General features: G+C 55.8%; 1 protein-coding gene across 2 annotated transcripts; it reads right to left on the bottom strand.

Moving 5' to 3' along the window:
• Positions 1-24,510, bottom strand: TRIP13 (thyroid hormone receptor interactor 13). 2 transcript variants are annotated; one of them, XM_058710421.1, is made up of 13 exons: positions 24,301-24,508; positions 23,450-23,615; positions 21,675-21,804; positions 20,878-20,933; positions 20,079-20,169; positions 18,461-18,533; positions 15,817-15,880; positions 14,917-15,003; positions 14,568-14,674; positions 12,062-12,215; positions 9,630-9,742; positions 8,446-8,515; positions 7,168-8,067 (listed from the first exon to the last, which is right to left on the bottom strand). In XM_058710421.1, the coding sequence occupies exons 1-13, from the start codon at positions 24,390-24,392 to the stop codon at positions 7,972-7,974; spliced, it is 1,299 nt and encodes a 432-aa protein (XP_058566404.1). In that variant the 5' UTR covers positions 24,393-24,508; the 3' UTR covers positions 7,168-7,971. The 2 variants fall into 2 exon arrangements, with proteins under 2 accessions (XP_058566484.1, XP_058566404.1); XM_058710501.1 differs by lacking the exons at positions 7,168-8,067; positions 8,446-8,515; positions 9,630-9,742 and adding an exon at positions 1-353 and having other exon boundaries at positions 24,301-24,510.
• Between the last annotated feature and the right edge of the window lie 72 nt (positions 24,511-24,582).

The raw sequence follows: 24,582 nt of genomic DNA, 5'->3' as shown, positions 1-24,582 counted from the left end.
CCAGGTGGGGGTCAGATGGGGACAGGGGTCAGACAGGGGCCAGATGGGGCCAGACGGGCTGGTGGGGGTGAGACGGGGGTCAGACTAGGCCGGACCGTCGGGATGTGCACAGATCCCAGGACCCCTGGTCTGTCCCTGAGGGTCTGGGAGCACTGACTGTCTAAGGTTCTAGGCGACTAACGGGCTTGTGCCGAGCAAACCAGGCGTCAACTCCAATTTCTCACGGTGACGAGACAGGGTCGTTACCCGCACGCAACCGACAGCTCGTCACCTGCTGAGGTTGAAGTGGCGGGTGCCATACTTACTTGTCACACTAAATAAATGTGCAGCCACCGGTTTCCCAGCAGAGGAAACTGGAAAATACACCAACTCTGGGTTGATTTCGGGATAAAAAGAGGGCCGGACCTGGTGTCGTGCTCCACTGTTCCTGCTAAAAGTCCGTCTCTTCGATCAGATGTGGGCGTAGTTTCCCCATCTGTGCATCCCACTTAAGCAACAGGTCCTCCCTCCCTTTCATTCCAAAAATTAGGCCAAATAAAACCTAGCCAGACTGCCAGTTGTTCTCCAAAAGGGAAATAAAAGAAGTCATGTGTCAGCAGAAAATATAACTGCTATAGGCCAGTGGGTGGGGCAGGATCCCACCCCTACATCGTGTCCCACACTCAAGGTGTTAGCGGCAGGTGCCCAAAGCCCAGGGTAAGACAAACTAGGCCCTGGGGCCCTGGGTGGCTCAGGGGTTCAGCATCCCACTTCAGCTCAGGTCACGATCTCTCTGTTTGTGAGTTTAAGCCCCACATCGGGCTCGCTGCTGTCAGTGCGGGGCCCGCTTCAGATCTTCTGTCCCCCTCTCTCTCTGTCCCTCCCCTACTCACTCGCTCTCTCGAAAATAAACAAAAAACTAGGCCCTGCCAGGCGCTCGGCTTTAGCTCACTTTGTTGTAGCCACTCAAAGAACGTGTTCCTTCCCCAATCACAGGTGAACATGCTCACAAGTGAAGACAATCACAGGTGGACGTGGTCACAGGTGAGTAAGGTCACAGGTGAACACAGCTATAGATGGAGGTGCTCACAGGGGAAGGGTCTGTGTCGTCCGGCTCCCTGGGCACCGGGAGGAAGCGTGATGTGCAAACATGAAATTGGGGTGGCCTTGACGAGAGCGAGCACCCACGGATGAAACGAATGCAAGCTCAAACTCCACACGCAGAGCTAACTCAGGATGTCGCTGATATTAGTCTCTTTCTAGCCCCAAACACAGCTGGTTCTGCTGACATGGGCATAAATTACATGGGTCAGGATGGCAGGAGAAATTAAGATAGCCCAAAGCGGGTGCTTGGCTTAAGCACAGGTCTTTAAAATTCACAAATCAATGTAAAATAACATCCGGTTTGAAAGACTCACCATGGTGGCTAAACCAGGCCAGCTCTGGGAGAAGTGAGGCTCCAGCTCCGGGAAAGGAATCACGGGGGAGGGGACACCGCAGGGACAGAAGTGGGGGAGAGGCGGACACCGGCAGCACCACCTGAGAGCCAGTGAGGGCTGCTCTGTGCCTGAGGCCATGCTGTCCCCGGTTCCCCGGGCTCTGTGGCCACACCAGAGGGGGGCGGGGGAGGGAGTGGGTGGCCGCGGGGTCGACGGCTGGCATCCCCTCCAGATGTCCCTCGCTCTCGTCATGGAGTCGCGTGCAGCAGCCAAGGCCAGAGACCAGGGGCAGCGCACCGGCACACGCTGCCTCTTCGAGCACAGGTGCGTCCTCTCCCTGGGCCTCGGTGGCCCCCCGGCCGGGCGAAGGGCAAAGCCAACACCCGTCTCAGGGAACCGAATCCAGCATGCCTTTTGCAGGCGGTTCCAAGTAAAGGTGTCACCTAATTTCCATTCCAGGTGACAGCAGCCTGGTTTTGCCTTTCACAGGGCTGCTTAGCGGCTCCGGGCAACTGGGAGCGAACGGGTCAGCCCAGCCGCCAGGACTCCGAGTCAGGATCACAAGCCTACGTGTGGACGAGGAGCTGCTGGCCTACGCGGTCTCTCGGGGACCGGCCGGCGACGCCGCAGCAGGGTCCTTGTGCTGCTGGGCTTGTCTCCCCGCCACCCCTCCGCCAGCACAGGGAGAGCGAGGGGTCACACGTGCCCAGGACCCGGGCCGAGTGGAGCAGCGGCGTCCAGCTGTAGGCACCTCGGCAAGCCGACAGCAAGTGCCAGCAAATGTCCCTCATTTTCTGAAAAACTCAAAAAGAACAAAAAACAAAACTACCTTAGAGCAATTGCTAATCCCAACCCCAGCGGTTGAAAGCAGACCTCCTTTCCTGTACTGTCTCGGGGAGACTAAAGAAATCTCTGGAACAAGTCCGACTCGGCGGCACAACTGAGCAACATCTCCTTGCACAGCCCTCCGCCAGTCCGGCGGGGAAACGCCACGGGAAGAAACGCTCACAGTGATCTTCCCAGGTGGCTGCCAAGAAAAGTGAAGCGGGAAAGACAAGTCTGTGCCTCAAACCAGCAACAGAGACTAGGTCAGGACCCACGGATTCACAGATGCCACCCCACACGCTCTCTTTCCCGGGAAACCACCGCCGAGTGAAGAAAACCACTAAGAATAAAACAAGGTGTGCAGTACAGAGGCTCTGGGACACAGGTGTCCACAAAGCAGAACTCAGGACATAGAAGAAGGGTTCCAACCATCAGTGACAAGTCAGGGGGCACAGAAGGAGTACTTTTTTTCACGTATGCCATGCCAGGTGACAGGGAAGGGACCATTCCTGATGTGTGTGAAAATGTAGGTGATGAAAGAGATCGCTGGTTGCACGTGGTGACCCGGTAGATAAGGAAGGGACACTTCCAGTCAGAAATACCTCAGGTGGTCAAGAAGGATAGTTCATGGTTACAAATGGTAATGAAAGTAAGTAACAGAGAAGGACTTTCTGGTCATACATTGTGACCCAGGTGACAGGAAAGGCTCCAGTGGTAAGTGGTAAATCGGTGGACAGAGAAAGGTTCCTAGTCATTAATGACAGCTTGGGGGTTAGAAAAAGATGGTTTCCATTCATAAGCAACAACACATGTGATAGAATAATACTGTTCCAGTGATGAATGGTAGCTCAGCCAGCAGGGAGAGAAGGTTCTGGTCAAAAATGATCATTCAGTTTTGATAGAGAAAGAATGATTTCAGTCATAAATAACTCAGGTGACACAGACAGACGTTCCCAGGGATAAAGCTTCAAGGCTTTCAGCCCCAGATTAGAAGTCAGATAACGGACGGTGAGTGTTTCCAGGGACAAACCACTGGTAAGTGGCAGGTAAGTGATCAGAGGTGATGGAGTCAGAAAGACTTCCTGTCAAACATGAGAGCACAGGCGACAGGTATTGAAATGTTCCTGTCATAAGCCGTAATTCACACAACAGCAAAAGGTTTCAAGTGGTAAGTCCCGTGATGGAGAAAGTTTCTGGTCATAACCGATCATTCCGATGACAGAGGAAGGCTTCTAGTGCAAAGGAATAACTCAGCAGAGGCAAATCCGGCTTCCAGTCATCAAGTATGCCTGAAGGTGGTGACAAGAAAGACCGCCAGTCACAAGTGATAACTCGCATGACAGGGAAGGAAAGGCTTCCAGGCACTAGTCATGGCTCAGGTGGCGGAGAAACACGGACTTCATCGTAAGTGACAACTCATGTAGGGGAGAAGTGCATTGTCAACCTCAACTGTAAATTCAGCAGACACACAACAGTATTCAGGTGACAGAGAATGAGGATTTCCAGGCATAACTGATAAATCACGGAGGAAAAAAAGGTGTCTGATCGTAAAGGATAAGCCAGGTGGTAAAGACAGATAGTAGCCAGTCATGGATCATAACTCACGTAATACTGAGAGAGGACATTCAGCCAAAAACACCTCAGGAAAAGAGAAAAGTTTCCAGAAATAAATGTTCAATAAGTTGATAGGGAAGGACATGTCCCATTGTAAATGGTGACTCAAAATGGTAGACTAGGGTGGGTTTCAGTCATAAACTATAACTTAGGGGATACAGAAAGAATCCAATCTTAAATCCAATCCAAAAGCAACGGAGTTTCGCCGTAAAGGATAGTTAGGAGACACGGAAGGAAGAATTCCACTCAAAAATGACAACCAGGGTCATGGAAAGTTCTCCAGTCTTAAACGGTAGTTCAGATGGCAATGAAGAAGGGAAGGGTTTGCGATGGTAACTGACAGCTCATGTGATCAGCCACGAAGGTTTCCCGCCGCAGGTGGTAAGCCAGGTGCCGATATGTTTAGGAGACAGGGCAGGAGGTCCGCTGTCACAAATGACGACATACAGACAGAATGCGATCCATTACTGACAACTCGTGTGGTAGAAGAGGAAGGATCCCAATCAAAAAATAACTCACGTGACAGAGGAAACAGCTTTCTGTGAATGGTAACTCATCTAATAGAGAAAGGTTTCCAGTCCTAAGTGAGAACTCACATGATAGAGATTACATTTGTGGTAAGTTGGGTCTGGGTGTCTGTGGGGTGCGGGGACAAGAAGCACAAGGGAACGTGGCGCTCACGCCGCTCACTGTGCCGAGAGATGACCTCTGCCTCTGCTTGAGTTTCCCGCCAGCATCCACGAAACGTGTCTGCTCTTAACTGACCCCTGGAATGGTTCAAGGGACCAGTCAGTCCTTTCTCCTGACAGGGGGCTCCACCAATACGCCGTCTTTGCTCCAGTGGCCTGGTTGGCTGATAAGAGTCCAAATTGCTGGGTCTGCTTGGCCATCTGAAGGCTCCCAGGCCCAATCCTGCTTCCTCTCTGGTTGGGGCCCCTACAGCCTGGCGGGGAAGGTGCTCAGGCGGCAGGGACCGAGGAGGCTGACCGTCACTGCACCCGAGCTGTGGGGGGTGTGCCGGCCAGAGAGGTACATGAAGTCATTCGGGGGAATGACAAATGCCAGGACGGTGGCACTGGGTGGTTGTTACTATGATGTGAGGACATCCTGCAGAAAAGGAAAAGCTGAGGCCAGCGGACAATGAGTGGAGAGGAGTGTGAGGGCCAGAGAGGCTCCAGACACTCAGAGAAACACAGCTCATGCAGCAGAAAAGCGGAGAGTTCGGTGGTCCAGCACCCGGACACAAGGTGGTCGAGTGCCCCCAGGGGATCCCAGACCACGACCCAGGCATAGACACCTGTGTGAATGGGTCCTGAATCTAACTCCCCAGACCCGCTGGACCTTCTGAGCCAGCAGAAGTGGCCCCCGAACTAGGGCTAAATAGCACAACCTACCTGGGGACCTGCCGGGTCCCCAGGACTGAGCTGTAGAGGGAGCAACAGGGCCACACCCCAGGGTGGCACCGAGGGAGCTGGAGGGGAAGATCTGTGAGCGTTCAGGACTTCAGGCGCTTTCTTGGGACACGGGGTCAGATTTCCCGGCCAAGACCCAAGGGATGAGTAAACCGGCCACTCAGGGGCCCTTGGAGGCCTAAAGACAGATGTGGCCACGTGGGGCCATGGCAGCCAAGGAAGGGGTGGCTGGGTCGGCAGGCCTGTGACGGCAGGGGCCAGGCAGCCGTGGGGGAGAGCTCACCAGAGCCACCTGCTTTTCCCTGCTGTGTGCGTTGGGAATGAAGCAACACGCTTAACATCGGGTCCCTGCCCAGTGGTGAGAGCCATGCCAGTGGGGAGAGCAGGGGGCAATCTTGGAACTGACCCCCCACGACGGTTTCCCAAAACCAACACCAGGTGGGAAAGGGTTTAGGGGTGTGCCCTTCCCACCTCTGCTCACTCTCTGCCCGGTCCCGTGGAAACCGGGACGCAGTGATGACCGTGGGCTCCCTCAGACATGGCTCAGAGGTGGCCCTCCTGGCCCCGGTCCCCACACCTCTGCTGCTGAGGCACGGTCTCGTGGCTACAGGGGTCCGTGGCTCATGCCCGCTGATTTGGAGGACTCAGAAAAGGGGCCCAGAAGGCGGTCACACACACACACTGCCCTGCCTACAGGTGACCTCTCTCTCAGTTTAATCTCACGGCCCCTCCGGGCTTCCGGGGACAGCGCTCGGCGTTTCGCCCACGAGGAGTGGGCTGCCCACCCCAGGAACGCAGCTCTGCTTGCCCCTCGGACCCGCCCCTTGTGGGCAGGACGGCCCTGAGCCAGCGGGGTGTCTAGCGATGCCCGGCGACGTGCACCTGGGAGGTTTTGGCTGCTACGCACACAGTGCCCCCGACACAGCCCGTACCAGGGGACGAGCCCAGGACCCGTGTCCTCTGTCTCGGGGCCCATGTATGACCCCCTCCTCACACTCTGGCCCACCCATCTCCAGCAGGCCCCTCCGGATGGCCAAGTGGGTGCGATGGCCCACGGCCCTTCTACACACGCCTAGAGAACTAGGTTCCGAGGAGGAATGAGAAGCTGGGAACAGTCATGCCCCGCTGCCCCCTCCCCTGCACGGAAGTTCATACTCACGCACAGCCCCAGGCTCAGACATGCACATGGACACACGCGGCACGTGGGGAAGACAGAAGGGACCGCAGAGCCTAAGAGGGACACATGGCAGGGTTGGTGGCCTTTGCTGATCACGCTGTCCACCCCGGGGCGCCGGCTGAGCCCCGGCACCCCGTCCTGTGCCACCACCCGGGGCAGCGCCACCCTCTAGGGGCCCTTGGGCGGATGCATCAGATGCACCCACAGAACCTCTGGAACCCACCTTCTGGGAAACTGGTCTTGGTCTGGTGGCCTCCCGCGCTTAGATCTCGTTTTCTGCCCGCAGGGTCTGGCTCTGGAGCCCCTGCCCCCGCCGTCCCCAGTCCCTCGGGCTTCCCTTCCCCCTGCCCGTCTCCTTTACCCTGTCTTTCCCCCCATCTGCCCCAGCCCAGCCCCTGTCTCCTTCCTTCCATCCAGGCACCTGGACACCAGGCATTTCAGCAAAGTCGAGATGAGGTTGTCTAAGGGTCCCCGACTCCTAGAGCACGGTGCGCCCCTCTTCTCCTGACCCCGGTGCCCACAGACATCGCTTTTACCCCCTTCAGGGCTTGAGGAGGCCAGAGCCAGGCTCCAGGTTCCAGATGCGGCTCTTGGTGTCATTCCCATAAATGGTCACAGTCCCTTTTGACACCTCAAGGCATGAAACAGGCTAAAAGCTACATAATCACGGGAACGTCTCAATAGAATCCACATCGTCGGAGTGGAGACTCAACATGAAAAGTTCTGGTGGAATACGCTTTAATACTTAAAAAGCTCTGTAACAAAAGCCAACGTGGTCTTCAAAACGTGTACAAAACAGGAGCGTGAAATCGATTTGAGCGTCAGGTAAGCGCAAAGCACATCCTGTGAGGTGCGCCAAGTTCCAGCCAGCTTGCCGTAGCGGGTGACGTGCCACCGCGCGCAGCCGCAACGCTACTGCAAAACGACGGGCAGGAAACCACGCGACGCCGCCTGTCCTGGGGCCGAGCTGCGTGGCACACACTCACCCGATCCCCAAACTGCACCTTTCTCACAAATAGCACCTTTGTGCGAAGCCCACTCTTCCTGAATTGTTTTCTCCATTTCTAGAACATAGGAATAATAGGTTTTCTCTTTTTACTCATTAGTCTCTGAACCGTTTGCACCAAATAAAAGAGGCTCAGGTCAGAGAGCAAAGGCCACCTCCTATTTCAGTGACCCAGATGTTTTTAACACTGGGATTACATTCTTATTTAAGACAATGTAGTTTTTTCTTTTGCTTCTTAAAGCCTGTGTTCGTGGCCTATTTTAAACCAATTTTGTCAGCATTTTGCATCGGACTTGTCTAGAGGCAGGATGGAGTGAGCACACCCAGACGGCAGAACTCGAATCATCTTCTGAGACAGTGAAAATGACAGGCCGGTTCGTCTTAAAAACACGTCACATACGACACACTGCTTTGAACACCACTCAGCCTCGTGGGCTTCCGGCCCGGGCAGAGCGTTTGGAGACTTCTGGGCAGCGACGTCACCTGCCGACTGTGCCCACGATCACGGTGGGGTCCGGATCAGACGCAAGACGAGAGCTGCTTCTTCTCTTCGAACTGCTTGTCCACTGCCAGAGACAGGGCTCGAAGGAAGCCCTCGACGGTGACGGTGGGGGCCTGGAAGCAGACACGGGTACACGGGCCGGTCGTGCCCCCGGTGGGGCTGCTGGCCGGCACCCCCAGTATGGGGCAGGGCAGGGGACTCTGAGGCCCTGCTCCGCGCGAGTCCGCGGAGGGCCCGGTGTGAGCGGAGGTGTGTGAGACGCCCGCAGGCCACCTCCTTGCTTCAGAGGCACCGAGGCCCTCCCGCCCAGAAGCCCATCGCTTAGGCATGGAGGTGAGTCAGATCCGTAACGGTGTTACGTGCAACTCCCCGCGAGGCCAGGCCCCGCCACACAGAGTGGTGGTGGGGGGCACACAGTGGCAGTGGGGGGCACAGAGCAGCGGTGGGGGGCACAGAGCGCTCAGAGGCAGGGGCGGCCACGGCGGACTCACCTGGACATACAGCGCATGAGCCAGAAAAGGGAGCTTTCTCAGGACGCGGCCGCTGAGACCCTCGCTCTTCCTGTGAACAGAACCACGCTTGGGGACGGTTTCCCTCATCTCCGAAAGTCCCCTCCCCTATAGCTGGCCTCAAGGTGGGCTGGTGGCCCCTGGTCCTCAGCTCCTGCCCCAGGCGGGACAGGATGCTTGCCGCCCTGAGCTGCTAGCCGCCCAGGAGAGGCACACACGACATGGTGGGCACGCGGCCAGTGGCACGGATCCCGAGGAAACCAGGCTGGTCCCCATCGACTATTTTTGTCCAAGTGTCAGAACTGCTCTCTTCTGCCTCATCTTGACCAGTTTCAATCTCTTCAAGAGATAACCCGAAACCTAGCTTCTTCAGGCTACCCCTTTGTTCAAAAGCTTCCACAAGCCTCACGGCTTCAGGATGAAGTTCAAACTCTGGTCACAACGTGGCCTCTGGGCCGCCAGCACCACCACCTGATCTCTGCCGTACAGCCCACAGGAAGTCCCCCACGGCCTTCCCCAGTTCTCTCCAGTTTGTCCAAATTCTAACTGCCCTTCACTCCACTGCAACTGTGCTCCACTCCATCTCCCCACCTTCCCTTCCTGCCACCCTGGTCACCAAAGCCATGTGGGAGGTCGACCACGCTGCCAGCCACAGGCCCCCAGCACGTGTGCAGCCACTGGCGCTCAGGGGCCGAGCGCTCCCTCCTGACGCCTAGGGCTGCCGGGCCGCGTGCTTTCTGACTTCCCGAAGCACCAAGCACAGACCCCTGCCGCTGTGTCCTCTGCTTACTCAGACAGAAGCTTCCACTTTTTCCTTCTCATCGATTCGTAAAAATTTAACAAATGCCGTTTAAGAAATCAGGACTACGTCATGAGACCCTCATCTGGATATCTATCTTTTCAGAGAGAAACACAGCACTGCTTTTTACTTTCTAACGGTGCCTGTGGGAGGGTGGCGGACCTCTAGGCTCTGGCCCAGGAGCCTGGGGCCAGGGCGGTCGGGTGCTCTCAAAGCTCTCCCAGCGCCTGTGTGACAGACGCCTCGGGGTCCCAGTCCCTGTGCTCTGACCCCAAACCACGACCCTAGGCTGCTACAGTCAGCTACAACCGCCCCTGACCACAACAAATGCACTTTTCTAGGTTATAAAGATGAAAGCAATGCACACCTTGAAATTTCACTCAAAAGGAGACTCAACCTTGACACGTTGTTTTCAATGAAGCCAATCATCTCCAGCTCCCGGAGGGTCAGCAGCTGCTGGCGAGGGTATATGATCTGACACTGGAGACAGACACAGGGCGTCACGGCGTGGTTCACGGGCAGAGTGCACACTGTCGGCCACGGGGCAGCAGCCCGTTTCTCAGAAACATCCCCTCCCCCAGAAAGGCAAGCACGGCCACGCCAGGACGCAGGCCGCTCCCCTCTCGCTCACACGCACGTCCCCGCTCCTCCAAACGCAGGTGAGAGTATGGGTGACAGGACACGTCTCGGAGACTAGCGGGGACCCAGCCTCTTCTGTGCTTTTGATCAAGACGCGTCTTCACTATGTGTCAGGGCAGAGAGGGACTCGGAAGGGCTGAGGCCAGCCCGGTATTGGGTTTCAAAGGCGTATCACAACCCAGGGAAGCAGAGTCGAGCTTAGGAATCAGGACTTGGCCTGCCTTTCAAGGGGGGGGGGGGGGTCTCCATTTTTTTTTTTTTAGTATTTATTTGAGGGAGAGGGAGAGGGAGAGGGAAAGAGAGAGAGAGAGAGAGAGAGAGAGAGAGAGAGAGACAGATAGACAGACACACAGAATCCGAAGGAGGCTCCGGGCTCCTAGCTGACGGCACAGAGCCCGACGCGGGGCTCGAACCCACAAACCATGAGATCATGACCCGAGCCGCGCAGGCGCCCCTTCATTTGTTGTTTTTAAGACAAGACCGTTGTGTGGCAGGTGGCACAGCCTGACCCTGGATCTGGACTTCATTCCCTTGTGAGCCACGTGGCTGTACACGGGAGGCACTCTGCCAAGAAGCGGCACCTGACAGGGCGCCCAGGGACCAGCACTGAACGACTTCTAACGTGAACTGCTCTGACTTAGTGACCAGGAGAGAACGGAGAACAAACAGCTTTGTCTGCACGTTTTGGAGGTCTGGTGAAGGCTGTGAGTAAGTTTAAGCAACAGGGTTTATGCCAGGAGTGTTCTCACCTTCCTGAGCCTCCCTGGGTCCCTGCAGCCTCCCTGGGACTGCCCCCCGCTGCCCCTCCGGGTGCACGCGACAACAGCGGGCTCCTGATGGAGTGGGCCAGGCACACACGGACAGCCTTCAGGACTGGCCAAATTTCCACTCTGTCATCGGAATGGCTTAACTTCCTGCAAACCGGTTGAGAACCCCTGTCCCACACACTCAGCTTCTAGAAAAAGTTCGTACGTTAACTGGCGAAACATCTCCCGGATGCGCAGCCCAAGTAGGAGCGTGACCACCGTCGGGATCCCGTCATGCTGACTTCTCGGCACCAACACTTTCCGGAGCTCACCTGGGACCACAGGTCAAGGCTCCCCGGGGCCGCCACTTTCTCCGTGCCGCAGCAAAGTGGGACGGGGTGCACATGCCAGACCAGCCCTCCCGTCCCTGCCAGGGGCTGTGTGATCCCCGCCGAAGCTCTGTGGCGCCGGGCTGGGGGTCGATCCCACCCCCGCCATCCTGTTATGATAACATCATGCCAACGATCACCACGTAAATCCCCGTCCGTCGGTTGGCTCGGTTACTGCCTATCTCCCAGAATCAGGGTTCAGGAACGCTCCCCTGGGGGAAGGGACTGCCTGCCTCGGGCCTGCTGTGCCCAGTGCCCTGGACTCCTAGCACCCAGGTTCTGCCTAGAGTGGTTTACACCAGGCCCACTGGGAGCGCGCTACCTCGCCCACTGCTGTTGTGCTCACTGCTCACTAGAACACGGGAGTGAAGGGACGTTAATGCCGTAGCTAATGATACACTGTGAACGGCAACCCAGGCAGGATGACCCCTCTGTGAACTATGACCTCCAGTCAGGAGGACGTCCCTGTGAACTGTGACCTCCAGTCAGATGACATCCCTGTGAACTGTGGCCTCCAGTCAGGTCTCCCTATGAACTAGGACGTGTCCGGCAGGTTTCCACACCCCTCCCGGCAGATCGATAGATCACATGATCACAATCATCATTTTGCACTAAAAGAGCAAAAATATAAAGTCGGTGGCCATAATTTCTTCTTAATTTTTTTTTTACATTTATTTATTTTTGAGAAACAGAGTGAGACAAAGCGTGAGAGGAGGAGGGGCAGAGAGAGGAGACACAGAATCTGAAGCAGGCTCCAGGCTCTGAGCAAGCGGTCAGCACAGAGCCTGATGCGGGGCTCGAACCCACGAACCGTGAGATCATGACCTGAGCCCAAGTCGGACGCTCGACTGACTGAGCCACCCAGGCATCCCAATAGTTTCAACTATCAGCTCAACCTACGAAACACACCAACTGCAGTTTTCGACCTAAGATGGTTAATACCACATTCAAGTAACTCATCCCATCTCGGAATTGGCGACTAAGGACACACGAGAAGCCCGGTTGGAAGCAAAAACGCCCCGTACCTTCATCAGTTCTTCCAGACAGGAGAGGTAGATTTTGAAGATGGCTGCTGCAGAGGGCGGTCCGATGTACTGCCTGATGTCAGCCCTGTCCACGAAGGCCACGTCGATCCTCTCCGTGATGTTGGAAGTGGTCAGAATCACCACGTTGCAGTGCCTGGAGGCAGAGGAGTGAGCGCCAGTCGGCCGGTGCCTAGTGATTCCATCACTGCCCCCCCCCACCAACCCCGTCCTCGAAGGCTCAGAATTCAGCCAGCGTCTCAGCCGGCTGCACCCCACGTCCCAAACCCGGCCTAGGAGGCCTCCTGAGGCCCACACCTGAGTGCCTGCCGGGCCCCCAACTCCCACCAGGCTCTCTTGGATTCAACACAGTGTGCCAAGGAGATGTTGCTCCTGTCTTCCAGCAAGTTGTCCCAGACCCCCACTTAACTGTTCCCTCTCTTCCATCAACTGTGGCATGACGAAACTCTCACTTTTTCTTTTTTCTTCCTTCCCCCCCTCCCAATTTTATTTTTATCTCTAGAGACAGGGAAAGTGTGTATGTGCAGGGCGGGGGGGGGGAGGGGGGAAAGAGGGAGGGAGGGAGGGAGGGAGGGAGAGAGGGAGAGAGAGGGAGAGGGAGAGGGGGAGGGGGAGGGGGAGGGGGAGGGAGGGAGGGGGAGAGAGAGAGAGAGCGCATCCCAAGCAGGCTCCATGCTCAGCTTGGAGCCCAGTGCAGGGCTTGAGCCCATGACCCGAGCCAGTATCAAAAGTCAGACACTTAACCGCCTGAGCCACCCAAGCACCCCCAGAGCTCTCACTTTGTGTGCAGCGCCCTGAGCACCCCATCGACCTGCCAGGCCACAGCCAGCTGAACACTCGATGCGCAGCTCTCGGGACTCCCACACGCCGTGGAGCTGAGGTATTTATCCTGTTTACGGGCTGCTTCCCCTTTAGCTTCCAAAGGACAAGAGAGCCCCGTGGTCCAGTCTGTCGGCCAGCGTGGCCAGCACACGGCAGGCACAAGGCATCCCGCGAGCACGCTTCCCAGGCCGCTGGGCTTGGTGTGGGGGATGTGGCGATGCTCCCCCGGGGCCCGAGTCAACACACAGGCCAGGCTGCAGGAAGCGTGTGGCCTGGGGAGCCCCCAGGAAGGCCAGCTTCACCTGGTGTCTGGAAACAGGTGTGTAGTGCGGGGTGAGCAAGGGTGAGCCACTGAGGGTTAGGGGCAGGGAGTGTGCAGGTCACAGGAGTCCGGGTGGAGGGATGACATGGCTGGGATTCTTGTCTGGGGACGGGCTTTGTCCCAAAGAGTCAGACCCACACAAAGGAAGGCCTGGAAGGGTGGCCTAGAGGGGCCTGAACAGGAAGCGTGAAGTTAAGGGCACAGGAAGGGGTGAGGGCAACCAGAAACCCGTGCGTCTCCATTCCCTCCTGAGCCCCCACACCTGCCAGCGACAGGAGGGGCACCGGGACCCCACCTTCTGGCTCGAGCAGGGGCTGCACAGTGAGGACATCGGGTCAATGGAAACCCTGGAGGCAGGAGCTGCAGGGCTGAGTGAGCGCCCCGGGAGTGTCCGACGCCCAGTCTAGGTGGACCCGCAGGCCCGCGAGGGGTGAGCAACAGAAGAGGGAAGGAGGCTGACAGCAGAAACTAGGCGGTCTGGAGAGTGGAGGAAGGGGAAGGGTGGCTGGAGGTCTGACGGTGCGGAAAATTCCAGGGAGGGCAGATGGCTCTCAGGTAAGGGAGGGGCAGAAACCAGACTGAGGAGCAGGGGCGGGGCTGGGAGCAGAGCCCAGGGAGGAAGGAGGAGCGGCTACAGGGGCACATGGCTGGCCCCGAGCAGGGTGGAAGCAAGCAGGCCAGCAACAGCTGCGGCTCAGGAAATTACAGCCCCTCACAGCAGGTCGCAGGTCGTAAACCGTAAATGTACTGCGGGAGGCCCGGGAAACAGCCCACGGCACGATTCGGTTCCCCACCAGTCCACGCGGACAAGCTAGCTCTGCAGCCGGGCAGCCTCCCAGTGGGAGAACGCTGCCGGGACCCACCGAGGGCCGTGATCCGGGGTGGGGGTGGGGGCCCGGACCGAGTCAGGTTACGAGGAGTCACTCCCTAAAGCTGCACGGGCTCAGGGCACACTGACCACGGGCCCCGGCCCTGCAAGGCTGGGCTGTGGAGACGTGAAATCTGGCCCCATGACGCGCACGCGGGGGGCGCTCGCCTGTCCATCGCCAGCCCCGCAACGCCAACCAACACTGGGTGGTGCCGGCATCGGTGCCGGAGGGCGGCCGTGTTTCACGGTCACGCGCTTCTCCACACACTTGAGTTTCGCTTTGTTTCCGATCCCTCAGTGAAAGTACCTGTCCCCGAAGTGGTGCATTTAGCAGATACACCGCCTCAGGTGTGGGAGAAGGGCCGAAACTCAGCAGCCGTGTGTCCACTCAGAGGAGCTGAGTGACGTGTAGAGGCGTGCGGCCACCTCACACCCTCCCCGTGGCTTCTCACGTGAGACCACCGTGTCAGCATTACCTCTTAATCTGATCGATCTGGGTTAAGACAGCGTTGACCACACGGATGGCATCTGACGGCTCGGTACCTGCTCTGCAAGCGTTGCGGGCAGCCGTGAGGCTCTCCACCTGTGGGGATGGGGCGACAGGTGGGAAAGGACAGCACCCGACCCCAGGGGCAGCCATGCGCTGCATCAACCGAGCAAGCGAGGGACAAGTGAACGGGTACGCGTGAGCCCGCTATGCCAGGAGCTCGACGTGCGGGACGCCGGGGAGGAGAGGGCTGCGTGACAGGAGTGCCGGATGGAGGACGGACTCAGCCAGGGGTCCAATTTCCTTCAGTCACGGGTGTGATGTCCAGCTGCGCCTACCTCATCAATCAGCACAAACACCAGCGCATCTCTGTCATCAATCAAGTCCTGAATCTTCTGGAACATCTTCGTCACCAGCTTGCCACTCTGGAACCAAAACGCTCCTTTAATGTTGACTTGTACACGTCACGCCGCCTGCCGCACACCCTTATCTGCCGTCCCTGCCCAGCCTCGTTATGACCCCAGGTGGCCCCACAAGCCCACTGTCTCCCGACGGCCCCCTGGAGAAATCCCTAAATCCAAGGAGCCAGGGCCACACGGGAGAGGCCGACCCACACGATCCCCTCGCCCCGCTCCACGTGCCAGGAAGCGCGCCCGAGCCCACGCCGGCTCAGCCCTGAGCCGCCTGGCACACACAGGTGCCTCAGTGCCCGCCCTCCTTCCTTTTGCCTGCCATCCGCACCACCAGGAACAAGATGGGTCACGGATGCAAGCTAAGTGCGCTCCCTACGGGTGCTCCCCGTCCCGGCTCACCACCCTCTGGAGGGATCTGTTTGCACGGGTGCCCGGGCGGAGCTCTCCTGTGCTGAGAGGCACCTGCAACACCACCTTGGCTGAGCCCCACGGTTTGGACAGAGGAACACAGAGGAACGAGGCTCAGAGCCCTGAGGGCGTGCTCTCGGAGGATGCAGCCCTCTGCTGAACGCAGGTCCCGTCCTCAGAGAGCGCTGAGTGCATGTCCCGCCCAAAGGTCTGGATGCCACCAGCAGAGGGTACTCTCGGGCCTATTTTCAAGTTACCGCTCAGTTCCGGAACTTCCCTCCGACCGCGAGTCCGCCCTACTGTCACGTTACCTACTTCTGTCTGAAGCTCTCGGAGGAGAGTTTGCCTACTCTACGAGACAGCCGTCCAACTACGTGGTTGACAACGCCGACAAGCAGAAGCGATGCTGATACTTACTTCCGAAAACCACTTAGAGAAGAGGCTGTGGCTGTTTATTTCAATTAATTGGCCGTACCGGTACCTGAGATGACAAAACAGAGTTACAACGAGTGGCTTGCAAATCGCTCCTACGGCACCCACAGGGGCGGCAACGCTTCTGCTGTAACCCAGCATCCCTCCGCTGCCCACTAACTGGTTAAGTCACCACAGCTACCAGCGAGGGCTGGTGCAGCGGCCTGCGCAAGTACTTACGACAATCTAACAACATGCAATCAGCGGTCCTAGCTGAAGCAAACTAAGGGTTTTGAACTGGAAAACATCTCTGCATCAAAACAACAGTAACATCTCTCTCACTTTTCATCTGCTTGTAACTGACGTCTCAGGTGCTCTAAGAAGCGTCACCAGCAGTAACGTGGTAGCGAAACAAAACGTAACCGTCAGACGTTTTCTGGCCAGAGCTGAACGTGTTTTCCTCCCTCCATAAACCCAACGAGTGGACAATCTGTTTCCCAGCAAAAACCCACTTCCTGTGGACCCCAGGGCCATGGGCACCCGGAGGCCCCGATGTCAACCTCAGTATATACCGACAGACTGCAATCTAGCACTGGTCCTCTGTGCACACGGGACACCTGGATGCACTTAGTTCTAACTAAAATCAAACAGGGAGCGAGACGGAGGCAGAAGGGAAGCCGAGCCCCGTCCCCTATGCCTCGAAAGTCCACGTGAGAAAAACAATCCCTTTCAAAAAATTGCAACTGGCTATCCACTAATTCTGTTTACCAAAGAGGGGAGAGACAGACAACCTAATGGAATAAAGACTGGGTTGAATACTGAACAAAATTAACCCTATGGCATTTCGATCAGGTGAGCAACAAAGGCTTGCTAAGGTTTCCTTCTGGCATTTCTAAGCCACAAAATAAATGCGTATTTCCAGATGGTTGTACTGCAGGAAGTTTTCTTTCTTGCGGTAACATCTTCAGTGTCCACTGTTCCAGGTAACGGCTCCAAGAGATCTGCAAGGCACAGATGCACCTCGGCAGGTCAAGACAAAAACCAAGTTGCTTACGCAGAAGAAAAGGTAGAAACAGAGCAACTTCCCTACACAAAAATTCTCCCGGGACATCTTTGAAAGGGAAGAAAATAAAGTATTTGTCCTAGGATACACGCTGGAGTAACAAGTCTCAGATCAATCCCCTGAATTAACCGGAAAAGGAGACGAAATCATCGCAACAGCCATCTGTGAATGGCGCCAGACAGCAGGCGTCAGGACTGTCACCCAGACAGGAACGAGGGAGCCTGCAAGCGCTCTGGCTCTCTGCCTACAGCGCCTTCCAACCGCGACCCTGGAGGGGACCCAAGACGTGCACAGCCACTGCACTGACTCGGACACAGAGGTCAGAGTTCGAGGAGCCTGAGGCAGCTGCAGGCTGCAGAGCAGAGTTCCAGACGGGAGGTAGACACGCAGGAGTAAAGCTCCAGGAATCATCATGGGGTCCCTCTGGGTCTTTGCTGACACTCGGGCGTGTGTGAATACGGAAACCCCAACAGGCTGGAGAGCCGTGAGGGGCACGGCTCCTGGTGCTCCCAGGCTGGGAAGCTCAAGTTCCCAATGGCCAACGTGCACAGTACCCGCTATCACTCAGGGTGCCCAAGTGAGATCCCAGAAGGGCCTCACTTCACTATTAAGTCTGGACTCCTTTCCAGTAAAGCTTAAAAACAAACCTCAAAAGGGTTGCCCTAAATCACAAATGCAATGCCCAGCAGAACGAAACCCGACAAAAACAATGTCTGCGTTCAACCAAAACTTACCTGACAGCACAAGCAGAAACGGACCCCAAACCAGGAGAAACACCAGTCAACAGAAAGACCCGGAACTGACGACAAGGACGGACTTAGTAGGGAAAGTTGTGAAATGGTGACCACACACCGGCTCAAGCATTTTAACAAGAGGATAATGCGGAGAGAATTGAAAAGTATAAAAGGAACCAAGTGGAACAGCCAGAGAAGAAAAATATGCAAACAGAAATGAAAATGTCACTGAATTAAAAGCAGATTTGACACCTTAGAAAACTGCCCAAAATGCAACACAGAAAATTCTAAAATCCTCAAAGAAAAAAAGCCACATTGGTGGCCCAGGGGAGAATATCAAACAGCTGAACACGCAAATAAATGGGTCTGTTCCTAGAAAGTGAGTGTGTGTAGGGGGAATTCGTTGAGAAAATAACGGCCGAAAGGTGTCTAAACGCAATGACATCATAAGCCCCGTCCCCTATGCCTCGAAAGTCCACATGAGAAAAACATGTGAACTCAAGGAGAAACAGACAAATCCACCCCTAGCTTGGCCATGCCTCTCTCAGGCAACAGGATGGGAGACCATCAGCGAGAGCAGCAAGCATCCGGCCCTGAGAGCAGACTGCATTCTGACATACACGTGGGACAGTCACCCAAAGGGCACGTGCTGATCGTTAAAGCAAGCGCCGTAAACGTAAAAGACTGAAGCTCTTAACTCAGAACAGTGCTCAGTACGGGAGTTAATTTGCTCTGAAAGAGAGGGATCTACCAGTAAAGGAAAATTAGGGAGAAATAAACAGCTTCCATGTCACACATGAAAAGCAAGCGACCCCGTCCTGCTGCTCCCCTTTCTCAAATTACCAGAAGTTACCTGCTCGAAAGTCTGATGGTCAATTTCTGGGCTAGTGCCTTACACAGGGATGTTTTTCCAGTTCCCGGAGGACCTGTAACAAAACCCAAGCAGATGTGTTTTTAAGTCAGCATGGTAACAAATCCCTTAAAACAACGGGAGCTGCATTATCCCCGGCACACACAGCAAGGAGTGGGGCTCAGAGCTCCGAATGCTGTTACCCCAAGTACTGCCGGGCAGCCCACAAAGAAGTCGGCCAGCAGCGTGCGTGCTGCAAAATATTAACACGCTTCCCGAGGCTTTCCCTTTTCCTCCTTGTCTGACCTCGGCCCGTGTTTCTACTCTTGGCTTCCATGTCCCCAACACAGCATCGCCTCCCGGCCCGTGTGTCCCCTCAGCATCCGGAGCGAACACCTCTCCTGGTCTCCATCTTCGCTGACACCCTCCTTGTCCCCACACGTCCTCTAGAAAACCCACTCGCTAAGTCACCTTGTGAAAGGTCAAACACCTTTCATGACAAGCATCTGGATTCTTAAGGCACTGACGTTTGTCATTCCTGCAGCCCACAGCATCCCCGTCTTCCACGGCAGCCCACGCTAAACCAGAAGAGCAGCAGGCGAAGCCCTGCTCGTACAGCTTCTTGCCCCGTGTGCCACTGAGCAGGAGGCCTGGCAGCAGCTGAGACGCCAACACAGAGGGACAAATGCATCTACCAGAAGATGCAGACACTTTCAAATCTGATCTGCGTGCATTCTTGATAATTAAAGAAGAAACATAGAGCTGATTCTAAATGGGAAATACTTGATTTCACTAATCAAAATACCCCCGGATGGTCTGCTCAGAACCCAGTATCAGGACAATATGCCGAGATTATCTGCGGTTTAAAAGGCCCCGTGTTGGGGGTGCCTGGGTGGTTCGGTTAAGCATCTGAACCTTGATTTCGGCTCAGGCCAAGATCTCACGGTTTGTGAGACTGAACCCCGAGTTGGGCTCTGTGCTGACAGCGTGGAGCCTTTTCGGGATTCTCTCTCCCTCTCTCTCTCTCTCTGCCCTTCCCCCACTCGTGCACTCTGTCTCAAAACAAATAAATACAATCTTAGAAGAAAATAAAAGATTTTTAAGACTCCACAGAAGCGTATGGTCTTAACTGGTCTCAGAAGCTAATCACCCCCACCTCACTATTATTTGGGCATTCTCTCGATTTCTTTCTAACCAGGAACATCAAGAAAAAATCCAACGTTCTCCTCTGAGAAGATTCAGACAGAATTTCAGTGAAGCAGGGCTGTTGCGGTTTATGGTCACAAAGCGAAACCCTGGGAATACTACAAAAACGTGAGGCAGTTCCTGCCCAAAGGACTGTACGATCGCTTGGGGGAATTAGGCAGTTATATGAGAAGTTTAATAATAACATAGAAAAGTCACAAGGCAGAGACCAGGCAGCTGCCGAGTGAAGGGTCAGGTGACACATGCCCAGGGTAATGTGAGCTAGAGTGGCTTCTCAGGGAGGGGACATTCGAGGACAGCTCTGGCTGCATCAGAAAACAGAACTGTAACCCCTTGAAGGTCAGCGGGACAAGTAAAAAAGCCTGACTTCACACGGTTTACCTGGTTAAATAAAGAAAACCCCACACGCTCTTACCGTGAAGCAGCACCACCCGGTTCCAGGCAATGAGATTGCTGTCGACGTTCTTGTCTGAAAACAGCAAGGTTGTCATCACGTAATCGAGGAGCTGAGCGAAGAAAGGTAAAATGTGGATGGAGGTGTGGACAAGGCAAAGGTTCCCACCAGATGTGCTGCCGGAGCTCGTGCCCGAGGAGAGGGGCCGGGCGCCAGACCACCCCTCGGCGACTGCTGGCGCCGAGTGCCGGATGCTTCACAGGCTTTCCTTTTGGAAGAAACTCCAAACGTACGAGACCAGGTTGGCTGCTGCTACTCTAAGTATGCAGACAAACACAGGGGTCCCGCCAAAGGACAAGACTTGGCAAGTGATGAGTGGGCTCCTACCTCTGGGACAACACAGCAGCGGGCAAGCCACAGCACATTCACTTAGGACGACAGCCAGGACTGTGGTCGCGCAGCCCGGGCGATGTGGGGGATGGACTTCTAGTGTCCCCCACGGCATGCAGGACCCTTCCCCTTGAAGGGGGCTCAGACGAGCTGGTGCTTGCTCAGACCTGCCGACCTGCTCTGTCTGCCCCTTGGCCCTGCCTCCTCAGTCCCAGTGCGTTAAGAGCACAATCCGGTGAAAGCTGTCTTTACATTCTGCACCCTCCCCTTCCTCCCCCATGGGACAGACACCCGGGACACGGGCTGCCAGGAACCATAAATTCCCAAAAGCCTATTTGAGTCACGGGGCTCCAAGATGCTGGAGGGCAACACAATATTGATCCCAACTCAAACAGCTGGGACTTCCTGCAAAATTAGCACAGCAACTTACATGAGACTTGACTTCCACATCATATACCAGGCTGTCCCAAAGCCCATGGAATTCAGCTGGGAGAGAGGAAAACAAAAACCTAATTTTAGGAAAACAAGCACCACAATGACCAGTGAGGTCTGCCCCGAGTCACTGACGCTCTCCACCGCACCACACACCACAGGCTGAGAGTCTCATTACCGGGAAGTCAAATTTTTGAATTGTTTCTTAAAAGTTTAATTTTTCTTTACAGATGCAAAGTCACTGCCAGTCACTCAGCTTTCAACAGACAACCGAATGGAGTACGGAGTTACTTTCTCATCAAGCGACCACGCGCAATTATCTCTTGTGGACCTGAGCTCTCCCACAAGCACATAGACTGCCCCACCGTCCTCCCCAGCAGCCAGCACTTGGGTGGGGCCGAGGCAGGTCTGGGCCGGCTGTCATGACACCACAGGTAAACGCTGAGGACTCCACCGGCTAGAACCAAGGCAAAGTCCACAGGGAAGCACGGAGAAGGCAGGAGGAAGGAAGGGGCCGGCAGGTGACCAACCGGGAAGGAAAGAGCACCTCCGGATTCTCAGCACCATCTCTGAGAGACCCGCCTGCAGGAACACAGCCTCACAATGGAGACCCCTGCTTTTATCTTCTGTGATGCGCTCTCTGTTCCACAAGAAAAAAAAAAACACCCTGAAAGCCTACAAAACAGATGGATGAATACAACCTCCTCAGCTGACTGCCTTGGAGAGAGCAGGCCACATGCCGACCCCTGACCTCGTGTCCCAGGTGTGTACTGCCCGGCGCCAGTGCTCACGCACCTGCGGGCAGGACCCAGTGACTCGCCGCAGTTATGTTCTCGGTCTCCTCCTCCAGAGTCTCACTGCTGGGGCCGCCCTCATTCAGCTGGAAGACGTGAAGCGAAATCGTGCAGGCACCCAAGTCGATGGGCTGTGATGAGAGGGAGAGCAATCAACCCACGCAGACTGAACTCCCTTCCCAATTCTAGCCATGACAATTACCCGGTAAAGTCCAAAAACAAAAATTGAATATGCAGAACGTTAGAAACTCGTTCGTAGATTAGGAAAAAAGCCTATCATATTCAGATTTGGTATCAACTCTTTAAGATGTTTCTCTCTCCCCTTTTGACTAAAAAACTACTTTATTGTTTTTCGTAATCATGAACATTACGTGGTTAGTGAAAACATACAAACGATACAGAACAAAGTTTGTCAAAGTCGCCCATCCAACCTCACACAGCCACACGTACTTGACCAAAAACGGATTCAACCACGGTTTTCTAACTGTGCCTTTCCCGCTTCTTTTTCACAGCTATGTCGTATTTACTGTGATCGTATCATCTGCTTAGTCAACCCCTGACGGATAACCAAGATATTTCGAGTTGTCAGCTACTATTAACAACATACATAGAAAGTCACCCTTGCGCTTCTACAAAATCACATAATTACGTCTGAAGATGAATTTCTCTAGGTGAACAGGCAGAGCCAAAGATGAGAACGTTAAAACGTCTAATCGCTGGCCCCAGCGCCCTCCACTGAGGCTGCGTTAACCTGTCTTCCCTCAGTAGCGTGAAGAGTGCCTCTGCGTCCGCCAAGCTGTCCAAAATCAAGTATGATGGGTAAAACTCACAAAGCCACGGGGCACCTGGGTGGCTCAGTCGGTTGAGCGTCCGACTTTGGTTCAGGTCATGATCTCACCATTCGGGGGTTTGAGCCCCGCGTCGGGCTCTGTGCTGACTACTCAGAGCCTAGAGCCTGCCTCGGATTCTGGGTCTCCCTCTCTCTCGGCCCCTCCCCTGCTCACGCTCTGTCTCTCAAAAATAAACATTAAAAAAATTTTTTAAAAAACCCCAAAAGTGACAAAGACACAAATGTTAGTCCCAGTATAAGAAAGGAGAGGTCCACCTTCTAAGCAAAATTTTGGGGCCAAACCAATGCTTCCCAACTGATCCTTTGTAAGACACGAGCCATGCGGGTAGAGGGGACGTATCAGACACTGGGTTGTTTGTATAGTGACAAAAAGGTCCCAACACACCCACCCTCTCCCACAAAGATGGTGGGCGAGGCCGTCCGCACGCCAGACTAGACGAAGCCCTTCTCCACGGAAGGCCCATCTCATCCCTCAGCCCCCATGCCTACTGCAGTCTATGCCGGTGGAGCGGTCCATGGACATCTGCTGCCTGGAAGGACAGAGAGCAGGGACGGAGGCCTCATCAGCACAGCCCATTCCACGGCGCTGCGTTCTGCTTTCGCAATGGTCCCCCTACTGTGCTGTGAGCATCCTGACCCCGGGGCCAGCCCACTCCCAGCACCTGGCTCTTCCCAGACAAAGCAACAGATAAACGAACCACTTTCTGACAACCCATCACCAAAGCAGCAAGCAGACATCCGTGATACAGACGTTGCTTTTTTTTTTTTTTTTTTAAGGTAAACTCAACACCCGACGTGGGGCTTGAACCTATGAACCCAGGATCAAGATCGCATGATCTGCTAAATGAGCCAGCCTGGTGCCCCCATGACACTAACTTTGTATTCGACTATGGATTAGCGATTTCTTGGCAATATGAATTAGTCACCTGTGGGTCTTTAACCTTCAACTCTGTGTCAACAATAGACACAGACAGCACGTTTCTGCTCAGAAAAGGATCATCAAACTCGGTCCACGTGTAGTCACCAAACACAATGTTATGTCTGTTGAGCAGCTTTCTAACGCTCAGCTTTATATCTTCTTTTTTGGCAGTGCTGGGAACACAAGACACAGAGGTCAGGATGGTAACAAGTGCCTTCTACAAAATCAGGCCTTTCAGAGCACAGCGGTGGGCTCGCCTGGGGGTCAGCCCCAAGCCAAGCCCTGCCCTCCATCCACCAAGAGGCCACAGCAACAGCTCCTGCCACCCGGGGCTGCCCCAACGGAAGATCAGCCCGGAAACACAGGCCTGGCGTGCACTGCGAGCTCTCGCTAGTGCTGCTACTGTTAGGAACGAAGGCGCAAAGCTCCCACAGCCGTGGGGTTGCAGCCCGAGTCCGCATTTTAACAAAAGCCCGAGGCCTGTGATTCACGTGGGAAAACTCTGACGCTTTCGGACTGGCATTCAAGGCTTCCAGGACGCCGACCGGTTCTGGCCCATACCTGCCTCCGCCCCGCCTCCCACACTGCCCCAGCCGGCCTCCCCCTCGGGCTCCCCCTCCGCGGCAGGCAGGCCCGGGAGGGTCCACCCTCCCGGGCGCCTGCCCCACGCAAGCCACACCCAGACCCCTCTGAAAGCTGCGGACCACGGGGGTTCGCCTGGGGTCCTGGGAGATAAGGTGGTGGGCGGCTGGGGTGACCGAACAGCCCGACAAACGCCAGCTCCGAGGATAACGTGCACACGCGCCCCTTCCTCCCCGGGCCCGTCCGGCTCCGCTTGGGTGCGGCGCCCGGGCTCACCTGCCGCTCCGCTGGTGCACCTCCACGTGGACGGTCGGCGCCTCGGCCACGCAGGGCAGCGCCTGCTTCAGGTCGCCCACGGCCTCGTCCATGGCGCCGCCTGGAGCAGCGGGGACCCGGCCGGAGCGTGGCCGCCGCCGCCTCGCGCCCCGAGCCGCCGCCGCCGCCGCCACCGCCACCGCCACCGCCCGGGCCGCTTCAGCCGTCCGCCCTCCCGCCAGCGCTTGAAAGTGCCGCGCGCGGCGCACCGCCCTCTGACCCGGAAGCGCTGGGCGCCGGCGG

Source organism: Neofelis nebulosa, chromosome 1, assembly GCF_028018385.1.
Source record: "Neofelis nebulosa isolate mNeoNeb1 chromosome 1, mNeoNeb1.pri, whole genome shotgun sequence".
In the NCBI taxonomy this organism is placed as follows: Eukaryota; Metazoa; Chordata; class Mammalia; order Carnivora; family Felidae; genus Neofelis; species Neofelis nebulosa.
This window is presented reverse-complemented; position numbering and strand designations above follow the sequence as displayed.

Excerpts from the sequence above, each read along its gene's own strand:
- TRIP13 (XM_058710421.1), bottom strand. The coding sequence starts at position 24,392 with ATGGACGAGGCCGTGGGCGACCTGAAGCAGGCGCTGCCCTGCGTGGCC. Across the intron at positions 23,616-24,300 it reads GTGCACCAGCGGAGCGGCAG|CACTGCCAAAAAAGAAGATA; the intron begins GTGAGCCCGGGC and ends TTGTGTTCCCAG. Across the intron at positions 21,805-23,449 it reads TGAAGGTTAAAGACCCACAG|CCCATCGACTTGGGTGCCTG; the intron begins GTGACTAATTCA and ends CTCTCATCACAG.